This window comes from Ictidomys tridecemlineatus, chromosome 6 (assembly GCF_052094955.1).
Source record: "Ictidomys tridecemlineatus isolate mIctTri1 chromosome 6, mIctTri1.hap1, whole genome shotgun sequence".
Lineage (NCBI taxonomy): Eukaryota > Metazoa > Chordata > Mammalia > Rodentia > Sciuridae > Ictidomys > Ictidomys tridecemlineatus.
In genome coordinates, this window is record NC_135482.1 from 196,872,916 (window position 1) to 196,890,368 (window position 17,453).

General features: G+C 51.3%; 1 protein-coding gene across 4 annotated transcripts in view; it reads left to right on the forward strand.

The window, feature by feature from the left end:
- Positions 1–1,446, forward strand: part of Myo16 (myosin XVI) — a 524,759-nt gene extending 523,313 nt beyond the window's left edge. For all 4 annotated transcript variants that reach the window (XM_078016333.1, XM_078016334.1, XM_078016331.1 and 1 more), the window contains one exon: positions 159–1,446. In XM_078016333.1, the coding sequence (XP_077872459.1) occupies positions 159–386 (228 nt within the window). In that variant the 3' untranslated portion in view covers positions 387–1,446. The remainder of the gene's footprint in view (positions 1–158) is intronic.
- Positions 1,447–17,453: the final 16,007 nt, after the last annotated feature.

Below are 17,453 nucleotides of genomic sequence, written 5' to 3' on the forward strand. Positions count from 1 at the left end.
TGGAGGTGTGGCACCTGCTGACCAGTCCAGCTACCTCCTGCCGTGCTCCTCCCTGGCCACCTCACTCGCCCAGTCCCGACTGTCAAGTCCAGGTGCTCCTGGCACACTCTGCACTCGCTGCCACGTCTGACGGCTCTGCTCTCCTTCTCCCCGCCCAGGTCATCCATCAGCTGAGGCTCTCGGAGAACGAGAGCGTGGCGCTGCAGGAGCTCCTCCAGTGGAGGCGCAAGCTGTGCGAGGAGAGAGGAGACTGGCAGCAGGCCCTGCCCCACAGCGAGCCCAGGGCGCCTCCGCCGCCTCCCTGCAAGAAGCCCACTCTGCTGAAGAAGCCCGAAGGGGCCTCCTGCAACAGGCTGCCCTCTGAGCTCTGGGACACCACCATCTGATGGCCCTAGAGGCTGCCTAGTGAATCCAGGAGCGTCCAGGCAGCTGCCTTCCCACCGACTCGCTGGGTCTTCCCTCTGCGCATTCACACGAAAAAGCACAGGACATTGACACTGGCTAGACAAGACTTCCTGTGTGTGTGTGTGTGTGTGTGTGTGTGTGTCCTCGTTCTTTCTTATCCATTTTGTGGTAACACACTCTGATTTTCGGGATCCACGTCTATAGGGTGCACTGCCCCTGGAAAAGGACAGAAAGGCTGAGGAGAGCGGGGGTGAGCGGAGGGTGCAGACAGCAGTGTGGGAAGCAGAGCTGCTTGACTGTGCGCTGTGTCCCTTCAGCCCCAGACACGGCCTCTGTCCTCATGAGCACCGGCCGAGGTGCAGTGCACAGGACACACCTTTCGTTTCTTTGTAGGTGCGTGTGTGTTATTGGAATTTCAAACCTGGTAATTATTTACATGTTTATTATTGTATTTTATAACTTTCTGAAAATGGTGGTGCTCCCTTTCTTCAAAAATACAGATTTTAAAAGGTCATTTCTAGTTTTTTTTTTTTTTTTTCCCTCCACACACCTTTTTTTTAACCGAAAGCACCTGGAACCCTTGAAACGGTCGCTTTGGCTTTGCCGTGTCACCCTGCAGAAGCCTGGGCGAGTCCAGGTCCAGCTCCCCTCTGTGAAGAGGACGCAGTCCTGCACTGTGTTTTGGGTAAGCGGCTTGTGCACCCCCTGGTTGAACCCCACCCCCCATACCAGCTTTGGCATAGGCTACAGGCAGTTCGTGGCACTCAGACTCATGGCTGGTGGTGCACAAAAGGTGTGGATGAGCAGACGGAGCCACGCTGCTTCCCGCAGCCACATTGCATTGCAAGACGCCCGCGAGCCACGTTGCATGCCTCGCTTGCTGTGTCCCTCACCTGCTGTGACGCAAGCCTTGTCCCCCTGTGCTTCCGCCGGCTGTCGGGAAATTCTGGGCAGTGCCCGGACCCCTCTGTCTTGCTACACGGGCCTTTTATCCATACCAGCCTTTGAAAAGTTACTGTGCCAATAAAAGGGTCAACTGTGTTCTGCGTTTACTTATTGCGGGCGGCTGTCCCCGGAGCACTCGTGTTTCCTGGTCAGCTAGGCGGGCTGTGGGGGATCTCGCCCACCTTCTGAATGGGTTCACCTCCATGGCAGTTGGCAAGCTCCGTCTCCACGGGGTTTGTCTTACAATACTAGCTTCCCGCCCCTTCAGGTATGGCAGTCCAACAAACCAGGAGGCAACTCACCTGAAAAGATTCCAGAAACCCCGAGAGAAGCCGCACACTGCCCCGGAGGGTCACGTGAGGGAGGGCCACGTGGGGAAGCTAAGGGAGGCAGGAAGCGGGGAGCCGAGGCTGCACTGTCCGTCTGCAGGGGGGCGGTATGCCAGGAGCAGTCCCCGCACGGGCTCCGGGGCAGGAGCGGGCCCTGGCTGCCTGTGGTGACTTGGGCAGGTGGACGGCCTGGAACGCGAGCCGGAGCCCGGTGAGAGCTGGAGAGGAGGTGCTGGGGTGTGGGCTCTGAGTGGCTGGTTTGCTGTCTCTAGCTGGCCGTGGAGAGCTGAGGCCAGTGTCAAAGCAAGAGAAGAGACCAAGGCACAGCTGGGCATGTCCACTGCGCCGAGCTGCTGCCATCCAGCCCTCGCCAGGAGGCCCACAGTGAGGGCACTGGAGCTGCCCCTCCTCTCTACCCTCGCCCTCACTCCTGACTCCCTAAACCCTGGCCTGTGGTTACACAGCTGTGGTAGGGCTCTGTGGCCGGCCCTCGCTGGTTATAGGCGCTTACAGGTCTTGGCAGAATTCCAAGTTTGCACTGAACCCCCGACATACACACATGATAGACATTAATGGGGACCCAGGTAGAACATGGTCTGCCCCGGGGAGAACTGGTTTCCTGTGTCCCTGAAGCACCTGCTGCAGCCCCTAGGGGCGTGGTACCTGCTATTTCTAAAGCACACTGTCCAGTTGGCTGCCATGACAGATTACATAGGTCAGGTGGCACAGACATTTATCCTCAGAGCTCTGGAACCCACCAGGAAAGTCAAAACCCAGGGCTCCTCCAGATGTGGTGTCCAGTGAGGGCTCCCTTCCTCGCCTCCAGATGGGCATCGCCTGCAGCCCCACAGGGCAGACAGGGGGACGGAGCAAGCTGAAGGGCCTGGTGCCCTCAAGAGGCTCCACCTCATGGCAGTCACTTCCCAAAGGCCCTGCCTCTTCTGCTGTCACGCTGGGGACTAGGTGCCAACATCTCCTCCTGGGAGCGCACATTCAATTCGTGATGCTGACATGCCTACAAGGTAATTGGTATCATCTTTGTATAAATACCAAAATTGAAGTTCATTGTTTTAAGTAGTCCATTAAAATATAAACCTTCATCTTTATGGCTCTAACATGCCGTTTTTTACTTAATACACATAAATTGTCATCTTATTATATCAAAATACATCTTCAAAAAATCAAACCAAGTGAAGTTTTTTGGATACATAGATGTGTGAAACTGTATTGCAAGACTGTTGTAGGGACCCACACCTCTTGAGGGTCCAGATCACACTACTCTCTTCACAAGGCACAGTGTGCAGGCCTGTATAGCCATCAGGGGCCCTTAACAGTCACCCGTGGGTACAGGAGCATCATCAAATGTGGCTAATCCACCTCTCCAGGGATCCCTCTGCCTCCTTCAAGGTTTATCAACCTCTGAAAGGAAGCCACAGCCACTGCACGTGCAGAAAAATGGTGGTGTGCTCGCTGCTTGAGCACCACCTGCTGCACCTGTCTACTTACCTGGGAAATCAGAGGGGCCTCCACATGTGGCCATTATTGTGGGTATTACGACTAAGACTGCCACACTCCTTGCAGACAAAGCCCTAGTCTTCGTGCCTATTAAAGCTCCTTTTGGAATGACCAATGATCACTCCATTGTAAGAAAGTGGACAGAGGCACTATTCTGGGTCATAAAGCTCTACATATAATTTCCTATAAGCAAGATTCCAACAGCTGCATCTGCTTACAAAATAATGATGGTATTTTAATTGCCATCAGGCCATAAGGTATGAATTATAATATATTATTGGGCCTGCAACCTTATGTTTAGCAACATAATTGGTATGAATTATTACCCTATGTTCAAACAGTGCCCAATCCTATAGCTTTTTTGGAAATTATTTATGAGAGGGCTCTAAAAAAACTACTATCAGAATGTTTATGGTGGGTTAAAATGATTTAAAATGTTTTTTTCTGGGGTGGAAAAACATCATTACTATTCTTAAAGAGTGGTATCTAATTTAGTAGAGTTATGATTATATAAATCTACTCAATAAAGGTAACGACTAATTAAAATCTGAGATTTGTGAACAGACTTCACATATAAACATTACACAAGTTGAACAAAAAGTACATTATGAATCTAGAATCTAGAAAAACTCCCCAGCTGTCCACCTCTAGCCAGACATCGAGTTCAACTCCTGTCTCAGCAACAAGCACAGAGTGTTGAGCTACTGCTCACCTCAGAGGGGGCCTGCTCACCCCAACTGTCACGTCAAATGGCTCATTCTCCCCATAACTCAGATGTTTTGGTGAGAAGTAATGGAATTGATTTCTACTCTAATTCTCATAAAAAATACTATCAATGAAAACATCTCAAAATTACTGAAGCAGGAAAAAAAAACCCTATATTCCAAATAAATTTTAGCATGATTTAAATACACTTTTCAAATTGTTTTTAGCAACACACAAAGATCCGTACAGTGAAGATGAAAGCCATTATATTTCTATTTACTGGGGAATGGTAAGTTCACTGCTTTCAAAAAAGCTAAAAGCATAATTTCTACCTTCATTCTTCTTCCTTTACATCTTATTCATCAGCAGGAACTTTGTAAAATAATTCCTCTACAAATAATGCTCTACCCTGCCAGGTGTCCTCGTGAATCACAAAGGTTCCCGAGATGGCAGATCGGGGCACAGCAGGCTGGGTCTCGGGCAGGAAAGAATTACCTTTGTAGATTTTTCACTTTGCCTAAGTACTGCAGACCCCTGGGATGTTCTATTATTGTGGTTTCCATAAGTTTCTCTAGAATCCAGGATGCTTTGTAAACTTTAAAGATGATATTTTTCAAAGGATAAGTCTTATTAGAAGCCTATAATACATTTCTGTCACCTGTTCTAATTTCTCAGCTAATTTTCCTGGGTTTTTGAAGTGTATTTATGCTTTAAATATCATTTTTATATGCTTTGACATAACGTGAATATAATCTGGATTTTATGTGGCTTACCAGATCATAACAATGGCAGAAGAAAATTTTGATGTCTTCTCATAAAAAAATAATTAAAGGTGAATGAATCTACTTGTTCATTTCAATTGTTGTCTGATAATAGGAATTCACCAAATGTACCCTCTCCATCCTTTGAGTTGTGGTCCTCAGGCACCCCATGTGTCTGCCGGCTGGCCTCCCCCACAGCCCCAGGGCCATGTGTGGCTTCAAAGGAAGCTGGGAGCCCCTGTGCTTGGGCTACACTTTCCTAATGTCACCATTTGGTTTCCAAAGTCTAAAGAAAATGAAAGAGAGTTAAACTATTGATAAATCCTAAGGGGGATCAAAGCTCTATAGGAAAATGGAAGAAAACCAAATTCAATTTGAGGTTTTGATCTTTTAAGCTTTTAACAAACAGAGGCTGGAGGTGATCTAAAACAGTTACTCGAAAAGTCTTTCTCTGCCATTTTCTGAGGACAGGTCTCCTTCTTGGGCCTGTACAGGGGACTAATCAGTCAAATTGGCTCTTAGTGGTACCAGGACCAGCAGATGCCCCCAACAGGAGCCCTCTTGCTGTTCATCAATAGGACAAAATCATCTCTTTTAATGATACAAAACCAACTTCTGGACCCTTCTGCTCTACGTAGGCAATGCACACGCGTGTGGTAGGGAACTCGCTCCTCCTAAAATGACAACTGCTTTTTGCGGCTGAAGAACCGTCACGGTTCCCTGGGGCTTAGCCGCTGTCCTGAAAGGTCGACAGTCCATGCCATAAGAATCAAGAAGAGGACAGAAGCCACACAGTCCTCATAAATGTGGCCACAAATACCAAGGGACATCGAGGGCCAGGAGCTGGGAACTCAGAGGGGACACTCTTTCTGAGGTGCTCACCCTCCAGCCTGGAGACAAAGACATGATCCGTGGTGACCCTAGACTTTCAGTCTAGGGTCCCGTTAGAGATGTCTCCTCCGGGGATATGAAGTAGGAGCTTCCCACGTCCTTCGCTAGTTCAGACAGCCACTCCCGGCCCACACGTTGCCCACCGTGACCAACGCAGACCTTAGAGGTCCAGGTGGCTCGTCTCCTGGTTCAGTCCTGACCGTGGGCATCTGACACTAGGAAGCAGCTTCCTGACGTGTCTGGAGCCCGCACCCCCGGCCATGCTTGTTACTCGAGTAGACCGTTTAACAAGCCTCCGCAGAAGCTGTGGCTCCCCGCAGCAAGCCCCGGCTGCCATGTCAGCCAACCCGAACCACGGCCCAGGGCCTGCCGACTCCACGAAGTACCTCAGAGTCCAGGGGCCTGCACCTCCTGGCTGCCACGTTCTGACTGCGACTGCAAGTGACCATGAGTAAGGCGCACCCACCTGAGACCAGCCAGCTCTACAGGATGGCAGTAATGACCACCAGGAGGGTACGCAGGAGTTAGAGCTTGCTCAGTTCTTCGTACATGGTCCTGATTTGGCACAGGGGAAGGGTGAAGCCATCCATCAGAGGGACCCGGGCTCAGGGAGGCACACAGCCCCCCCATCAGCATGGCTCCACCCCCCACAGAGGAAAGTGTAGGAGCACTGAGGAGCACAGTGGAGGCGTCTCGGGGCCACACCTGCCCACAGGAGGCAGTGACTCCTCCTGCCACTGGTGAAAACTAACGGGAAACCATCTGGGAACTATAGTCAAGAGCTCAGGAAGAAGAAAAATGGCGTTGGTCAAAGAAAACCACCCTTCCACAAGATCAAGAGAGACCGACGGCAACGACATCATCAAAAAGAGAAAAAGGAAACAGGAATGGCCACACCCTGGGGCTGGTCAGTCGTGGGCCTATGGTGGCCTTGCTCGGGAGAGATGGTTAGCCATGGCAACTGGTAAAAAAACAAAACAAAAACAAAAATGCCCGGAACCAGGAGACAGTTGACTTGAAGAAGTGATCTCTCTTCAGGCAGTATCAGTACTACCTTCAGGATATCCAGCCAAATCATCTCATGAGTAGAGGGAAATATGGACCTAGAATTCTGGAGGGGGCCCAGGCTAGAGACAGTGAGACCCAACCAGCGTTGCTTAGCCCTCCCCAGCAGCAACATGGTGGCAGAAACAGTTCTGCCTGACACATTGGGTTGCAGCTATGAAATCACCAGAGTGAAGCTGGGCCTCCATTTCTCATGGCTTGTTGCAGTCAGCACAGAGGTGTCCCTTGTCCAGCCTGTTGAGGCTGCTCACAGAGTTTTGAAAACTAACAGCTGCGCGTGGTTAAAAGATATTGGCTGTTTCCCAGAGATGTTTTTTATTTGTTTGTTTGTTTTCATTTTCTAAGAAAATTATTTCCTGAAATCTTCAGGAAAAAAAAAATCCTCATCAATTGTATCACCCACAAATCATGGTTTCATTCAAAAGACCAGAACTATGGCCCCTCTCCCAGATGTTTGCCAGATAATGAAGAGATGCCTTAGTCATCCACTGCCGCGTAACAACTCACCCCAGCACCCTGCTGAATAAAACACTCAGTATCACCCCGTGCTTATGGGTCAGGCACACCCTCTGGTTCAGGCTCTCTCCTGACCTAAAACCCAGGTCTTATCAAGAATCGCCATTGTCTTGGGGTTCGATAGGGGAAATCCTGGAGTTCTGACAGGCGTCAGCTCTTGGTGGGTCACTGGGTTGTGGGACTCCACTCACGGTGGCTGACCATCCTAGGTTCTTCCCCACAGAGTAGCTAGCCATGTAGCATCTGGCGTCCTCCAAGCAAGTGAGTGAGAACCACAAGGGAGAAAGCCCAGGACATCCCGTCAGCTGAGTCACATCATGTGGGTTAGAAAGAAGTGATGGTCCTAGCCACATGCAAGAGGAGGAGACATGGCCTGGCCAAGGATCCAGGGACCACTGAGCACCATCACAGGTGCAGGTCAGTGTGAAGCACCCAGAGGTGACGTCTCAGCAACCACTGAGCCCACTTCCTGTTCCACGCTGTGGCTGCTGTTTCAGCCAGGACTCCAGTGTCCCTCATAAATCCATTCCCATCGTATCGATTTAATTTCCAAGAGCATAAGGGCACTCCATCTCTGTGTCTCTCCAGAGACAGCGCTGCGCTGGCCGGTGAAGAGATGAAATGCTCTTGGGTGGGAGAGCCAAACCCAGGAAATTGGATGTCCAAATCTGCAGAAGCTAGCAATGTCCAGAGAGACACGTGCACCTGGGTCCCGGCAGTGAGGGCCCACACAAGCTGGTCCCCAACATCAGGTAACTGTCTTGTCCCAAAGAAAAAAGTGGAAAACAGTGGAGATGGTGGTGGGTGTATGGACAGGATGGAGGCAGAACAGAGATGAAGACAGGTCGGATACACATCACCCTTGCAGGAAAAGCCCCTCGGGACAAGGCTGAAGAGGGAGATGAGATCCACCCTACAAATGTGGAAGCGCAAGAAGGGTAGCCCTCAACGCTCCCTGCAGTGTGGGCTCTGGTAGAGGTCCCAGCCAGCCCTGCAAGGTGGAGTAAAGTCACAGGGCAGAGGACACAGGAAGCCTGCGGGGGACCAGGAAAGTCATCTGTCTTCATCTTGTTGTTCCAGTAAAGTCGACTCAATCTGTGTAGAGATGCTTTTGAACCTCACGGTGCCATCCAAAGACTCAGAGTGTAAGCAGGCTTCCTACTCATCGAGTTAAGAAAAGGCGACACCGTGGCTTGAAGGAGCAAAGATGGCGCTCCACTGAGCATAGGAACAAAGTGGTTCTTTGCAGAAGGTACCATCTCGACAGTGAGCGGACCTGCCTGCGTGTGTGCCTGGAGCAAAACACAGAGCCACGTCAGCACAGATAACAAACACGGGACCCCGGAGCAGGGAGGCGAGTCCCAAGCGCATCTTTGATCTTTGTCACCAGGAGGTTTTGTAACTCCTGTGACGTTTATCGGGACAGTCAGGTTTGAGGCCCAGCCCTCATGAGGAGCTTGTGTGCAGACCCTCCGCGGTGCTTCCGGCTGCTCATGAAAGGGAAGGCCCTTTCTTCATTCAGCTTCTTATCTTGTTTTTTTCCACAAAACATAGAGCTTCCGTCCCTCTTATTTAGTTCAGAAAACTGATGCTAAGGAAGCAGAGGAAGGCAGCCGAGGCTGCCTGCACAGATCTGGACCCAAGGCTCTCTGTTCCCAAACTTCCCATTTCTCCGGGACAAGAACTGCCGGCCCTCCACCCTGCTGGCAGAGCTCACAGCCCACGCGCGGTGTCTGAGGTTTCACTGTCTCTGAACACAGCACATCCATGTGTTCTCTGCTTCCTAAACAGGGTGCTGGGTGGGGAGTCTCACCAATGGGGACAGGACAGTGGGGCCACCCCTGGAAGAGGCCCATGTAAGGAAGGGGCGACTCTCCCGGGTCTGTCTCCATTCCAGGAGTGGGACCGAGAAGCTGTGGAATGGGGCCTCAAAGACATCCTGAGATGTGCTCAGGTGTCCCCTCCAGAGAGGCACCAGCTTGGCCATGGAACCCCTCCAGCATGCAGAGGAGTCAACACCCCCAGGTGATCCCCCAGATCTCAGCATCAGAGCAGGTTCGGCCTGCTCAATGGGTGGATGAGTTCCACCGAAGGGCAAAGCACAGAAGAAAAATACAACAACAAAAAACCCCAGCTTCTTTCCAAGTCTCGTCCAGCCCCAAGGGATATATTGTTTTCATATTTAAATCTTTGAAAAATTAAAGTGATCTATAAAAACGTAAAAGCTGTGCACCTTAGCGGGCTGCCATGCCATGCCGTCAGGGTGTGGCTGCGAGGCTCCTCTGTGGCTTGGTTTCGCCCCACTTTCTTGAGACTCTGTTTGGGAAAACAGCCTGAAACTCAGTGTAAAGGATGCTGCGAGTGGCCGTGGTGTCCTCCCGCTGCCCTGGGTGGAGACCCCCTCTGGCTAGGGAGCCCATGACTCTGACAGGTGGCCATTTTTGCAGATGTAACCTGGGTCATGGGTCTGGGGTTTATAGCACCTTTCAGTGTTTGAACAGTGATTTGCTTTATTCCAGGCTCAAGTCTTGCTGATATTTTTTATTTATAACTCTTCTGGTTCAAAATCTCTGTGTAAAATTTATTTAAAGGTCTTGTTATACTTAACATTGAATTGATTTGAATTTCCTTCTCTTAATCAAGACTAAGCCTCCCCAGGGCTCCTGTTAAGCCATGAATACCAGGTAGAATGAAGGAAAACCCAAGTGCTCTCGAGGAATACAATCAACACGTGCTCCCTGCTCTCAGTGTGGTCTGTGCATGGGAGGAGGATACTTTACCCTGAGAAGCACACCACTGGAAAGTAGTTCAATGCGGGCAAATTTTCCAGAATTTGATTTCATCTTCCAACTCTTTTTTTTTGTTGTTGTTTAGTTGTAGGTGGACACAATACCTTTATTTTATTCATTCATAGGTGGTGCCGAGGACGGACCCAGGACCTCTCATGTACCAAGCGAGTGCTCTACATTGAGCTACAACCCCAGCCTCATCTTCCACTCTTGAGACAATGTTCACTCCTCGAATACACACTTGCTTGCTGCCTGGAGTCTTCTGTGGTGGTGCTGGTTGATTTTGGCTTTTATTTTACCTCTATTTATGTCTGCTTTACATCCTCTCCTTTTTAGGGTTTTACATCCTCTCCTTTTTAGGGTTTTACATCCTCTCCTTTTTAGGGATTTACATCCTCTCCTTTTTAGGGTTGCTAGGAGAACATCATTTCACATGTCCCAAAGTGTTGTCCGTCAGCACTGTAGACTGGGCGATTCATAGGGGAGAAGTAGACCACAGCCTGGAGAGTGGCCGCAGTGGGGAAGTGTCCCCACCCCAGGGATGGCCGTCCACCACCTGTTATGTGCTGATGCGGCTGAGACAGAGCTGTGACGACCTGCTGCCCTGCTCAGGCCAAGGAGCAGAAGGGCACTCTCCTCCTGGGACAGCCCTGAGCCTGAGAATGAACCAGTTCATCCGATACCTCAGCCTGAGCTTCCCAAGTGAGAGGCAGCACTTGCCGTGAAGCCTTCTCCATCAGGATACCTCTGTTCTGTGTGCGCGGCCCCTGACGTAAGTTTACAAATTCAGATTTCAACACATGTCTACAGCTCCCTGCTCTGGCACAGGTGGCATTTGTGCATAGTCTTGTCCCAGGAGATGCAGTGCCTTCCCCTAGGAAGTCCGTGCAGGGAGAACACTGGGAAAGAAATTCCTCTTACAGATGTTTGGAAGCAACATTGTTAAGTCCTATGAAGGCCAAGCACTAGGTACTATGAAAACCTAGAGGAAAACCTGACCTATTTGAAGGAGTCGTGGAATGTTTTCTAAAATCACCCATACAGAGACATAAACACGGGCAGGTGAGAAGTGAGGAGAGTGCACCACCCTGTTACCCGGTGGAGTGCAGAAGTTCAGGAATGGGAAGCTCAGACCTTCCACTTTCTTCTACATGACTTGTCCCTTCTAGTTCTCACAAGTTCCTGGCCTGTGCCTTCCCTAGGACGCCTTTCATCGGCTATCATGATTCCTGTCATTTCTACAAACTGGGGACCTATGGAATCCTGTCTCCTGTGTCCTCAGGAGTTCTGTAACAAAATGCCACAATGGGGTGGTCTGTACCCAGATCTGACCACCTTTTGTCAGTGATGGACGGATGGAGGGTTGCATGGACGCCTGAGCAGAGGCAGCCAAGGAGTCTTCAGGGTGTCAGACCATAGCACTTGTGGCCTGTCCCAAATCTCAAAAAATATGGGTGCTTCTTTAACACCTAAATCATTAGGTAGGACTTTTGATGGACAAGGAAATGTGAAAAAAAAATCACTTAAACAGAGGCCCGTGGCAGCAGAGAGACCAGGAGAGCGGCCCAGAAATTCTCCTTTTTCTGCTGTTGACCACGTAGAATATTAAGAGTCAGGCCTACAAAACGGCACTCAGAGAGAAGGGCCGTATCCAGCTGCTGCGGTCTGAACGTTGGTGCCCCCAAATTCCATGAGTGCCTTTAGCACGTTAAGAGGGCTGGTCCTCAGGAGGCATTGAGCAACGAGAGCCCCATCCTGGTGAAGGGAGCAGTGCACCTGTTAAAGATGCTCCAGGGAGATCCTTTCCCTCTCTCCACGTGAGGACACAGAGTCAAGGTGCCTTTGATGAACCAGAGGGCCCTTGCCAGACATGAAATCTGCCTGCACCCTGACCTTGGCCTTCTCAGCCTCCAGATCTGTGTACAGATCACCACACCATGGCACTTTGTTACAGAAGCCCAAGTGGACTGAGGAGGCTGGGTACCAGGGACCCTCCAGCCACTCAGAAGGAGCTTCCGGTGCCCCCTCCCAGAGGAAACCACGAGGGGCAAACCACAGCTGCACGTCTCAGCCCTTCCCTAAGGTGGCAGCACAGAGTCCAGCAGGCCCTCCACGGCCTCAGCACAGAGGCTTAAAGCACCCTCGAGGTCACCTGGGGCTGGAACAAAGTAGGACCTGATCTTCAACCTGAGAAAAATTGTGCCCAGAGAAAGAGTGGTCGGAGCACCCAGAACTGGGCTGGCTCGCACCTGAGGGCCACCCTGCTTCGCTCCAGCTTGGCGGGGGGGGGGAGGCGGCTCTGGACGGAGCCAGCTTTCAAGACTTGGTCCTGATTTGGTCGAATTCTGTCCCCTAAACCACCCGAGTGGGTTAGCACAGGAATCTTCCCTTAGAGCTCAGGCTGGGGACTTCCGCCAGAGACTCTGCAAGACGTTGACTATCCTGTGAAAGACGGCTGAGCCGGCTGCTCCTTCCTCAGCACTCTAGTTGGTGCCAGAGGGGACGGCACCCGGGAAGCAGCTCTGCACTGTACCATCTGCCCTGGGGACACGGGAGGAAGCTGGGATTCAGCCAGCATCTGCGGATGGGAGCCTGGTTGTCCAGCGGAACCCCATGGTGAGAGAGGTACCCCGAGGCTGCAGGAGATAAAGTGCTCATTGAAGAGGCGTCTGGTGGACCGCAGGGCGGCGAGCGTGGCCAGGGGAGGGAACAGTGGCTGTGGAGTGTGCGTGGCTATCCTGTTAGAGACCTTAAAGGGGGACATGGGAAGTGCAGGGCTTTTCACTCTCTGCTCATGATGCAGTCAGGAGGCCAGGGAGTATCGGTGACTTTAAGAGCATCTGAGTTCTTACAGCTGTGAGGCAGATGTGGTAAAAATCAGCAGTGATCCTGCATATGGAGGGCTCAGACCACTGGGCTTTGGGGACCGGTGCCCTGGCTGCAGAGATGTGGGACCCGAGAACCAGAGCAGGGATGAAGGGAGCAGGGACTTTCCCCAACTGCCAGCCTCCAGAAGGTACGGCTCCTTCCTTTTCTCCTAGGACCAGTCCTGCCTCACCTGAGCAGAGGACAAACTGCCAAGTAGGATCCTGCCTTGGCAGCATGCCAAGATGCCCTGGACCCTTTCAAAGCTCCCGGTGCCCTGACTGCACCCAGACATGCCATCAGAACCTCTGCACGTGGAGCCGGCAGGTCAGTGATGGTGCAGCTCCGTGGGGGTCCCCAGGTTTGCCAAGGTTGAGGAGCCTTGGCCGACAGCCGCTCACGCTCCCTGTCTCGCCACACGCCTCCCCTTGGCCCTCCATGTGTTATTTTTCTCTGAAGCACGCCTCATTGTTCTCCCCTACTCAGTGGGCCCTGTGGGTCTCAGCAGGCCTCCAGCTGTGAGAGCCTGGGGCTGCTGAGACCCTCCTCCAGGCGGAGATCCCTCCTGCTCCTTGTGGGGTGGAGAGGAGGAGGGAGCCCACCTGGAGAGGCAGGAGGTCTGAGACAGAAAGTGGCCAGTCTGGAAGACTGTTGACCAGGAAGCCACTTGTGAACCGTGTTGAGCAGCCACTGGGGCCCGTCACCCACTAGACCAGCCAGGGGCCTGGGCAGGCCGATTACAATGGACCTCTTCTACCACGCAGAAGATCAGCCCCTCTGACGCGGACACTCATTCTGGCTCTGGATTTGACGTCCCTTCCTGCCACCCTTCCCTCCGCAATGTCATCCATAAAATTATGGAAAGCTTTGTAATTGTCCCGGTGTCCTAAAGGCTCACTTCACAGAGAAGTAGGCCACGGGATGGCACCTGTGGCACTTCTGGCTGTCATCCCTAAGAGACATCTCAGCCTGAAGGGCGGAGAGATCTTCTACTGAAGTCCCGTTTATGGCACCTCCGGAGTCAATCCACACAGGGAAGGACAGCTGCCCGTGGAGATGCAGTGTCTGAAACAGAGTCCAGCAGAAGGTCCTGGTTCTCCATGGGGAGAGGCCCGGGGTAGGAAGCAGGATTGACGCCCACTCTTCACCTGAGAGCAGAGGCAGGGTAGCTGGGATTCCCACAGGGGCCCCTACGGAGAGGGTGGCTGCAGAACCAAGGAAGAATCTCTGCTGTGGCCCACACGGTCACGGGGGATTCCACTCATCATCAATGGGAAATCTGACGGAGAAGGAGTGGGGGTGGTGAGAGGCCAAGGGACCCCGAGGCTCTCTGCTACAGTGGGCGTTTTCAGGGGTGTGAAGTTAGAGCCCTCCACAAGGTGAGAGTCCTCCTGGTCTAGGGCAAAGGCACCCAGAAAAGGTGATGGAAAAAATGAGTTATAAATACCAGTTGGGAAACACCACACTGGTTCAGAATGAGGAGTGAATTTGTATCTTGATCACTTTACTATAAAAAGTAAATGCTAAAATTTAATTCAGATAAAAATTACAAAATTCGAATCAGATGGTTGATCACATCACATACAATAAAGAATTGCTTTTGTCATATATAAAAAATTAAAATTAAAAAAAATCAAAAGCCCTAAACAAAAAAGAAATGGATTCATGCAGCTTCTGAACGAGTCCTCATTAGAATATAGTTCAGAGACCTTAAACTGAGCGACTCCTGGTAGGAGGGTGTCGTGAAAACACCTCTGAAGCTGTTTTGTGTCTGATCGGGCGGGTGCACAGGTGGAGGTGGGCGGGACTCTGGGTCCTCTCCACAAGGGAAGGGAACCACAGTCACAGAGGGAAGGAGGCGGGAAAGACACTGGCCTTGGAGACACCCGAGGACACACCTGGCCCGCGGATCCTGGCTTCCCAATGGCAGGGGACAGGAAGTCTGTCTGGAGCACCTCAGTGAATGGAAAAGCCAGGGCACCCCCAGGCCAACAGCAGACAGGACCTGGAGATGCTCCCGTTGACCAAGAGGGACTCTTCATTGGGAAAGATAAGAGGAAGCCTGAGAGAAGTGATGTTGACAGTTTACATTCAGACAGAGGAGGGAAAATTTAGAAGTGGAAAATCTACTCCCATCAAATAACAAAGAAGCAGAAAAAAAAAAAAAACCTCAGTAAACAGGGAAGGAGGATTAAGAATAAGAATCAAGGACACCAGAATGTACTAGCCGATGTAGAATTAGACTGTGTCGCCTTCCTGAATCCAGCGTTGGAGCATGAACAATTCTTCCCACTGCCTGGTCCTCCGCAGCTCAGCGATAAATGAGGAGGCGGTTTTCTCCCCACCACACCAGGGAGAGTGAGCGTTGGTGAGGTGGAGCATCTCTCTGGATCAGAGCAAGGACGCTGTCAGGCCAGCAGCAGGCCACGCAGGTGGCGAGCCTCCTGCTGACCAGTTGGGACTGTTCCTATAACAACTGTAACAGGAACCCGAGGAGAAGTGATATGGACAGTTTGTATTCAAAGAGGAAAAATATAGAAACTGAGTTGATGTCAAACATCACTTCTCCTGATTTTATCTGGTAACTCCGACCTTGTTAGCCAACTGTCTGCAGGTTATCTGAGGAGCAGAAGACTAGTTTACTCTTGCTTATCATGAGTGATTTCAGACAGCCCCCAGGTAAAGAAAGGGAACGCAGAAATGCATGTGTGTCCCATTGACTATCATTCTGCTACCTCAGAAAGATGGAACTAACAGGTCAGCCATCATTGTACAAAGTGCAGGGGCCTGAGGTGCAGCACTCACGGTGAGCACGGGCGGGAACTGCAGGAATCAGGAGTCTGTCCTGGCTTGGTGCTTAGCTCACCTTTGAGAGAGAGAGCTGGGGACAAGGAGATGACAGACATATCATAAATCCCTGAGTGGTAGCTCTAAAATGTTATGGTTCTTATCATAATTGGATGATGGATGCTTCTGAACAAAGATGGAGTAGCCAAAAGATTGCTCTTGTTCCAACCAGAAAGTCTAGAAATGAAGCTGTCTCTAAAGTCAGGGATGTGGCTACTCAGAGGAAAGATGAACCCCACTCAAAGTTAACAAGGAAGTTTTAAGAACAAACACATCAGTTTACACAATAGCCAACGCAAAAGTGGCTTCAAGGATCAGTTGCCACCCCCAAGACAGCTGCTCCCTTTTGAAGGATGAAAACAAAATTGATTTGAGTTGGAAAACAGCCCCCACCTCAGGTCCGTGGCCTCAGCGACCAAGGAGAGCAAAATTCTCAGGACTTTGAAAGCACTAGCTTATTTAAGTCACGGACCGTTTTCCACCACTGCACGTGAGGCTTAAAAGAATTGAATGTCTAGCACAGAGGGAACCTGGGTGGAAGTGTGGGGTCTGTGCTGCGTGTCTCACTCAGGGGGGGTCTCCCTGTCCAGTGCCAAGGGGATCCTTTGAAACCTAAGATCCTGGCAAGAACTGTAAAGTGCAAATTGAAGGAACTGCTCTGTGAGTCTCCATGAAACCTCAGAGAATGTTAAGGCCACAGGGCGGAGGAGCCCTGAGGCTGCTGTCCTGCTGACCGGTCAACACATGTGGAGCCCAACAGTACAGCCTAGTTTCAAGCTGAGTCATGATGTGTTTGTTTTATCTACAATGGTCTTTTCACCCCGACTATTCCGAAAGAGGAAAAGTTCCCCAGAGTGAAAGAATGAACCAGATCCTAAGCAGTAACCCCGAGGGCAGGATTCAGCTCCAGACTGCAGGGCAAACCTGCAGCGGCCCCAGGGTTCACAAAGACAAAACCTCAGAGTTCCAAGCCTGTAGCAGAGATCAGTCCCGACTGCTGAAAATGGTCAGCAGTGACCTAGAGCAGCTCCGCTCGGCTGCGGTGCTGGTGGGCTGTTCGGCCTGGGTGAACTGCTAAAATGTGGCCCAGGAGGATGGGCACCTCCCCACCCACCAGACCCTGCTGGGAGAGGACAATAAGTTAAAAGTGATGAGAAACAATGAAGGAGCTTTGTGAGGTGTCTGCAAAAATTCTTGAAATTTCCCCGCTAGCTGCAAAAGACAAACAGCTTCTTTGAATTTACAAAGAATCCCGCACACCACTGAAGGAGGGAAGTAGTTTATGCAATCTCAGGTTTTTAAAATGACCTTTGGTGGCCTTTGCTGGCCTCCTGATGCCCCTGCCCCAGGGTGCTGGTGTTTCTGGCCCTGGCCTGCCATCCTTATGTGGTTCCTGCTTGAGTTCGTCTCCACTTCAATAGCCACGCCACACTCTCTTTCTGACCAGAAGGAAAGCTGAGCAGCCTAGGGAGGGACAGGCCCGTAAGTCCAAGGAATCCAGGTGGAAAGGCACAGGTTGGTTCTCTCCGTGGACCCGACCCACACCAGGGTCCCAGCTGTTCCAGGGTCCCGGCTGTTCCAGGACCCCCTGTCTATACCTGGACCGGGATCAAAATGCACCCACGTGTTTTAACTCCTCTGCGGGTAACCCCCAGACTGTCTCCATGAGGTCATTCCGTGTCCATCATCCACCAAGCTGTTTGCCCAGGAGCAGCAGCAGAGAAGCACAAAGGACAGAGGCCCCGAGAGGAGAGAGCCAGCCCACAGAGCCAGCGTCAGACTTTCCATGTCACACTCCCACAGCCTCACATTCCGTTCCG